At 40.2% G+C, this 8,084-nt stretch overlaps 1 protein-coding gene across 1 annotated transcript; it reads right to left on the bottom strand.

Moving 5' to 3' along the window:
• Positions 1-7,171: 7,171 nt before the first annotated feature.
• LOC114684402 (60S ribosomal protein L29-like) lies at positions 7,172-7,712 on the bottom strand. The gene has a single exon (XM_037200458.1). The coding sequence runs from the start codon at positions 7,688-7,690 to the stop codon at positions 7,274-7,276; it is 417 nt and encodes a 138-aa protein (XP_037056353.1). The 5' UTR covers positions 7,691-7,712; the 3' UTR covers positions 7,172-7,273.
• Between the last annotated feature and the right edge of the window lie 372 nt (positions 7,713-8,084).

The following is an 8,084-nucleotide window of genomic DNA, read 5'->3' as shown; positions in this document are numbered from 1 at the left end:
AGTCTTGGCTTTATCCTCTGGAACAGCCCTGCTCTTCCAGGTATTAGGTTTTGCCATTGTCATCTGAATGCCTGCTTCAACTTCTTATGGCTGACAGCACTTCACCTTGACTGGGTAATGATTCAGCCTTTGGCTCTTCTCAGGCTATAGGCTCTACCCAAGTGACCTCTTTCCTTCTTACCTTCTCAATACCTCATCTTCCTACATGTCAACCCAAAGAGGGTCCTGCTCCTTTAAGTTTTCAAAAACACCAAAATCAACTCTCCCTAGTTCCAGAAAAATAAGGCTTCACCTCAGCAGCCATGCTCAACTCTACTGGATTGAAACCCCATATACAAGTGGATACTTCCCTTCCTGACCTCTTTCCTTCCCATTCTCCTGTCTCTACTAATCACACCCTGCATTATCAATTTCTTTTCTATGTTTCTCCAATGATGTATTTAAAAGTCTCTAATCAATCAGCTAGTGTTACAGGACTACCAACCACTAGTCACTGAGCTGAAGGTGCTTGACCACCAAATTTACCCAGACAGTTTTATTTGGCCTTGAGTGAATTGAGGCAGGCAGAGCAGAAAAGGTTTTATACTTACTGGAAGCCAGCACATTTTTGATGTATATTTCATGCTGGACTCTGCTCAATGTTCAAAGGTTCCTGCAAGTTAAAGGTACACAGAATTGAGCTGACAAAGTGTAGGAACAGCCATGTTCTCCACCTTGAGGAAGCTCTTCTATGTGAAGAGGCAGAAAACTCCCTTAGGGTTTTGTGAACACCTGAGTCCTGGGAGCCGGAACTTAGCAAAGTAGATACTGCCATCTTGTATGATCCCAAAAATAAGTTCCATTTTTGGGTATGCAAGGGAAATACAAAGTATTTCAATTCCACTATAAGAACTTTCACATAAATTACAAGGATAACAAACAACTGTAAGGGGGCTTGTAAGCCAAGGATGAGGGGTCATGAGGAACTTGGATGATGGCAGAAGTCTACATTTAATGGCTCCTTTGAGGACAATAGGGGTAAAGAAAGCCCAGGTATGCCTTTTATGCTACAGGGTCCTTGCACCTGTTATCGGAGAGCAGTATAGTGACCAGCTGCTTTTGCCACACCATAATTGCCCTGTAGATTATTTTATTGACTACACAGTAATTAAAAGAGATTCATTTCAATATGCAATAAAATTATGTTTAACATGTTTATTGTAATCTCTAAAGTGCAGAATACAAGGAATGCTCCCTGTAATGTATTCACTTCCCACCTAAAATATAATTCAATAGGAATCTTGTAGCAGTATATACCCATGTTTATGAAAATGATTTGATTTGTATCAGTATTTATCCTGCAATTATGTCTGTGCATCACATGGTGGGACTTGAGGAGGTCAACAGTGAATGTCAGATCCCCTGAACCTGGAGTTACAGATGGTTGTGAGCTATAATGTGGCTGCTTGGAATTGAAGCTGTGTCCTCTGAAAGAGCAGCCAATGCTCTTAGTCAGGGACTTGGCCTCGAGTACCACATATGCTTTAAGGAAGAACCATGCCAAAAACTGAACTTCAAAGATTGATGCCCTTTCTCTTTTTCCTCCTTTTCATCTTTTACTCTTGGTTCATTTCTAACTGATGTCCTTAAGAATGTCTTTCACACTTCTCCAATTTTTCATATTTGTCTTAAGCTTACTCAGTCATTATCTTATAGATTTCTGAAGGGTTTCAGTGCTGCCTTGGTCAGCCAAAAATCTTCATAACACCTTTTGTTGACAAGTGAATAATAAGAGCAAGTAAATATAATTTTAGAAGAAATTTTGAACAAAAAAAAATGTTTCTCTTTCCCACAGAATCACCCTTCTTTTTAGCGTTTTTTATGATCATCTTGGTCTGGTTAATTTTTATGTATTTAATAGCTGCCAGATAAATGTTCTTGATGATAAGTTAATTCCATTAATGAAGGTAATGTTATAAAGTTTATGACCACTGGGAAAAGACCATAGACTCAGTCCCGTTATAACTGAAGATGTGTTGATTAGCTACTAGCAGGACCAACAATCTCTGAGCCAAATTTGAGGTTGTCATGAAGGAGGGTTATGGGGAAGTACTTTTAAAATTAAAGCTTCTGTGGAACAATCTTCATACACTATTAATATTTATTACTCTCATTGTTAATAAAAAGTTGATTGGCTGATGGCTGGCCAAGAAGAGTTTGGGAAAGACAGCCAGACACAGAGAAAATGGTAGGAAGAGAAAGGGTGGAGATAGTGGAGTCACAGGAGAGATGCAGAGGAAGCAGGAGAAAAACATGCCATGCTGCAAAGAGGTACCACCCCGTGGCAAAGGGTAGAAAAGGATTATGAGTTAATTTAAATGTAAGAGTTAGCTAGTAACAAGCCCTGAACTATCAGCCAAGCAAATATATTTAATATATTGTCTGTCCATTGGGAAGTAACTTGCAAAGCGCAGAGAAACTCCACCCACTAAAAGCCATGGGAAGACCTTCAACATCTATGCACACAAGCAAAAGCTTTTCTGTTCTACCAAGTTAAGTGATTAAGGCAACTCAAAAAAATCTTTGGGTATCAATTTTAATGTTTAAATCATTGGAACTTAATGTCTTACCAATATAGCAATTGTCATCCAGAGAGCTGGATTAATTCCATGATCCCATAGTTAACAAGTAGCCAGCTCATGACTAAAATGTCAGCCTGTGCATCTCCTTGCTCCTCTGACTACACTGAATGTGCCCCATGTGGAAAGCAAATTTTCCTCATATGTCAAACCTGGCATAGAGTTTTTCTGAGAATTCTAATTGTAGTTCAATCATTTGTGCTAAGGTTTTCATAGTTGCTGTTAGTCAATACATTGCTACAATGTACTAGCATCAGAGGTTGGAGAGTAAACTTCACTTAGCTATGTACACAGTATCACACTTTCCAAAAGAACAAGATTAAAGCCTTGGAGAGTAATTATTTTACATAAACAATGTTACATTTAACATGTTTAGCATCTGCTTAAATAATTTTACTAATTTATTTATTCTCAGATTTGTCTTCTCTTCCAACTACTTCCTTCCTGAGTACAGGAACTTTTTCACTTAATTGATTTCCCTATGATTTCATTTGTTTCCCTATGGCAGTATGCTTCTTGAAATATTTGCTTTACAGTTTACTTTCTTCATGTTTCTTTTTATGTAATTTATAATTTTTGTTACACCAGTATTATTCTTTCTTGTAGATAATCTCCAAATCAAAGACTTTGAGATTTTGCGGAATCCTGGAACACCAAGTTTGGCTCAAGATCATAGGGAAATGGTTGTTATGATGAAGCTGAAAGTAGTCCATGAAGGTAGAGGTGTCGATGGCTCAAGATAGTTCCTTTAATGTGCTCCTTCAATAGAAGACCAGTTATCTTGGTTGCTGACCAGTGTGTAGGTGGGTGATTTAATAAGAGAGAAAGGAAGTGAGCCATGTTGCTTGTGGAAGAATAGAAGGCTGCCATTAAAATACGAGCCGTGGTGTGGAGGACCAGAATGGAGTTAACAGAGGAAGAGCAATTTCAAAAGGAAAAATATGGGGTTCAGTGGGACTCGGGTTTTGATGTTATAACAATTTTAACAAAGATAGTACAGTTATTTATGAAGGACACAGGGTATTATAATTATCTAGGACTGGATGTTAAAATACAGTTTCAATAAGTTGTAAAACATGCTGCTTTTTGTGTTAAGTGTAAGAACTGGCAAATATTCAAGTTTTCTTGAAATTTCCTTGAGCCACAGTGAAGTCTATATAGAAAACAGGAATGGAATCAGTAGGCTAGAGAACGTTCATTACCAAAGACTGGAAGGAACTGAATGAAATATGTCTGCGAGCTGGAATAGCTGCTCCCTTTCCTGTGAATCTTTTCCAAGTCATATTTATTCTTTCTGGAGTGGAATGTGTGATGGCATATTCATAGGAAGTAGTAACATGTCCAGGCTTGGGGTTGTTTTTCTGACCCTCTATTCAGCTTATTTGCCTAAAGCAGAATGCTAGTTGCTATCCAGATTCTTAGAGGCCATACTTTCATGAATCTGCATTTTTCTGGGAAGAATATTTAAAGACATGATAGATGCATTGAAGAAAACAGAAGAGGGAACCTGGAGTGGTGTCCTCTAGAACAAAGACATCTAGAAAATACAGAGGGGATAAAGGCACAAGTGCAAGGGGGTCCGCTTTTCCAGAAGTCTCTGCCATTGACTGAGCACTTGTGCAGGTTTTAAAATGTGTGGTACTTTCTGAGTAAGCCAGAATCAATTAGGCAGCATAATTGAGTTACTTACACTGTATTGTTTAAACCCCATGAGAAGAGCATTCCTGATGCAATATACTCTGATACCTGATTTGTACCTTGAGCATTTGTCATTTTAAATGTTCTTCATGACTTCCTTAGCTGTTTTTGAATGAAGGGATGTGATGGATCCTTTCCATTGTTGCTTTCCATCCTGAAAAATGAAAGCTGCCATTTTTAAATTACTCTGTTCGGTGTTTTTCCATGAGCACAGGATGAGGGCACTCTGCCTTTGTGTCTTTTTGTGTCCTAGCTTTGTTTACTTTGTGTTAATAGTTATATGAGCAATCATTTGGCGTGTGATTACAATTGTCAGGCAGACAATTTTCAAAGATCAGCGATTCTTGTGCTTATCTTTCATGACCCTGCTTGGTCTGTAACTGCATTTGAATGGTCATTGAGGAGTACAGAGATTGGGGGAATTGATGGCAAAAAGTGGCCACTGAAAAGTGTTTCTAAATCCAGGACCATTAGCATATAAAGAATGACCATTTTCTATTTAAATAGACAAACTTCCCAAACATTTTAATGATGACTATCCCCTCACAAATTTTCTTGTGCTTTTTGTTTAGAAGGAGCTCTGAAGAACTCACTGAACTCAGTTTTGTATGCCCAAGTGCTAGGCATGAGTCTAATTTCTTTTTTTAAAATTTTATTTTATAATTTAATTTAATTTTACATATCAGCCATAGATTCCCTTGTCCTCCCCCTCCCCCACCCCCAACCTCGCCTTCCTCCCAGCCCACTCCCCATTCCCATCTCCTCCAGGGCAAAGACTCCCCTAGGGATGGAGTTCAACCTGGTAGATTCAGTCCAGGCAGGTCCAATTCCCTCCTCCCAGGCTGATTCAAGTGTCCCTGCATAAGCCCCAGGTTCCAAACAGCCAGCTCATGCACTGAGGACAGGTCCCATTCCCACTGCCTGGATGCCTCCCAGACAGTCCAAGCTAATCAACTGTCTCACTTATCCAGAGAGCCTTGATCCATTTGGGGGCTCCTCAGCTATTGGGTCATAGTTCATGTGTTTCCATTTGTTTGGCTATTTGTCCCTGTGCTTTTTCCAATCTTGGTCTCAACAATTCTCGCTCATACAAACCCTCCTCTTTCTCGACAACTGGACTCCTGGAGCTCCACCTAGGGCTTGGCCATGGATCTCTACATCCAGTTCCCTCAATCATTGGATGAGATTTCTAGCATGACAATTAGGGTGTTTGACCATTCTATCACCAGAGTAGGTCGGTTCGGGCTTTCTCTTGACCGTTACTAATAGTCTATTGTGAGGGTATCTTTGTGGATTTCTGTGGACCTCTCTAGCACTTTGCTTCTTCCTATTCCCATGGGGGTCTTCATTTATCATGGTCTCTTATTCCTTGTTCTCCCTCTCTGTTCTTGATCCAGCTGGGACCTCCCGCTCTCCTAAGCTCTCTTTCCCTCGAATCTTGCCCTTCTTTACCCCCACTCATGTCCAGGTTGTTCATGTAGATCTCATCCATTTCTCTGTCACTAGGCAATTCCCGTGTCTTTCTTAGGGTCCTGTTTTCTATGTAGTCCCTGGAGTTGTGAGTAGAAGTCTAGTAATCTTTGATTTTTATCTAGTATCCTATAAGTGAGTACATACCATGTTTGTCTTTCTGAGTCTGGGTTACCTCACTCAGGAAGATTTTTTTCTAGAATTATCCATTTGCCTGCAAACCTCATGATGTCATTGTTTTTCTCTGCTGAGTAGTATTCCATTGTGTATAAGTACCATATTTAATCTATCCATTCTTCAGTTAAAGGACATCTAGGTTGTTTCCAGGTTCTGGCTATTACAAACAATGCTGATATGAACATAGCTGAGCAAGTGCCCTTGTGGTATAATTGAGCATTCCTTGGGTATATGCCCAAGAGTGGTATAGCTGGGTCTTGGGGGAGATTGATTCCCAATTTTCTAAGAAAGTGCCATATTGATTTTCAAAGTGGCTGTACAAGCTTGCATTCCCACCAGCAGTGGAGGAGAGTTCCCCTTGCTCTACATCCTCTCCAGCATAAGGTATCTTCAGTGTTTTTGATCTTAGCCATTCTGACAGGTGTAAGGTTGTATCTCAGAGTCATTTTGATTTGCATTTCTCTGATGATTCGGGATGTTAAGCAATTCCTTAAATGTCTTTCAGCCATTTGAGTTTCCTCTGTTGAGAATTCTCTGTTTAGTTCTATAGCCCATTTCTTAATTGGACTGTTGGGTGTTTTGATGTCTAATTTATTGAGTTCTTTATATATTCTGGATATCAGTCCTCTGTCAGATGTGGGGTTGGTGAAGACCTTTTCCCATTCTGTAGGCTGTCGCTTTGCCTTGTTGACTGTATCCTTTGCTCTACAAAAACTTCTCAGTTTCAAGAGGTCCCATTGATTGATTGTTTCTCTCAGTGTCTGTGCTACTGGTGTTATATTTAGGAAGTGATCTCCTATGCCAATGTGTTGAAGACTACTTCCTACTTTCTCTTCTATCAGGTTCAGAGTAACTGGATTTATGTTGAGGTCTTTGATCCACTTGGACTTAAGTTTTGTGCACGGTGACAGATATGGATCTATTTGCAGCCTTCTACACATTGATATCCAGTTATGTCAGCACCATTTGTTGAAGATGCTTTCTTTTTTCCATTGTACAGTTTTGGTTTCTTTGTCAAAAATTATATGTTCATAGGTGTGTAAATTAATGTCAGGGTCTTCAATTCGATTCCATTGGTCCACATGTCAGTTTTTTTGCCAGTACCAAGCTGTTTTTATTACTGTAGCTCTATAGTAGAGCTTGAGGTCAGGGATCTGAGGCCTCCAGAGATTGTTTTTTTTTTTTTTTAATTTTTTTTAACAGATCCTGCCTCAAGTTTATTTGTAAAAACAGCATGGGGTCCTGATCATCTGCAAATAGTATGTAGGTGTGTCACACCAGTCCATCTGTCTGGCAGACAGAAACCTTTTCTATGGGGCCTTCACAGGGGCCTGGGCACCGTTGGGAGCCTGAGCTGGAGCTGAGGCCTTGGTTTGAGCCTTGGGCTTTGGTTGGCAGAGCCTACGACCCTTGGCCATGTAGCCTCTAATCTGCTTCCCGAACTTGGGTTGAGCGATGAAAGCGAGTCGGCTGAGCTTGCGGCTGGGGCCCTTTGACATCTTGGGCTTCACCGCCTTGGGCTTCACAAGGGCCTTGATGGCCTCTGCACACGCACTCATCTTCTTCAGGCCTTTCTTGTTCTGCTTCTTGGCAAAGCGCATGTTCCTCAGGAACTTGGGGTCCACCCCCTTAAGAGATTGGTATCTTTTTGACCGGGGTTTCTTGATACCATTTCGGTGCCATTTTCGAGACTGGTTGTGTGTGGTGTGGTTCTTGGACTTGGCCATGTCGAAACGGTAACCTGCGGCTCCCGAAACTCCTGGGACAAGAAGAGAAAAAGCAGAGATTGTTTTATTGTACAGGATTCTTTTGGCTATCCTGGGAGTTTTGTTTTTCCATATGAAGTTAAGTATTATTCTTTCTAGGTCTGTGAAGAATTGTGTTGGTATTTTGATGGGAATTCCATTGAATCTGTAGATTGCTTTTGGTAAGATTGCCATGTTTACTATGTTAATCCTGCCTCTCCATGAGCATGGGAGATCTTTCCATTTTCTGATATCTTCTTCAATTTCTTAATTCAGGAACTTAAAGTTCTTGTCATATAGGTCCTTCACTTGCTTAATTAGAGTTACCCCAAGGCATTTTATATCATTTGTGGCTATTGTAAAGGGTGATGTATCT

This window comes from Peromyscus leucopus, chromosome 8a, assembly GCF_004664715.2.
Source record: "Peromyscus leucopus breed LL Stock chromosome 8a, UCI_PerLeu_2.1, whole genome shotgun sequence".
Classification (NCBI taxonomy): domain Eukaryota; kingdom Metazoa; phylum Chordata; class Mammalia; order Rodentia; family Cricetidae; genus Peromyscus; species Peromyscus leucopus.
This window is presented reverse-complemented; position numbering and strand designations above follow the sequence as displayed.

Excerpts from the sequence above, each read along its gene's own strand:
- LOC114684402 (XM_037200458.1), bottom strand. The coding sequence starts at position 7,690 with ATGGCCAAGTCCAAGAACCACACCACACACAACCAGTCTCGAAAATGG.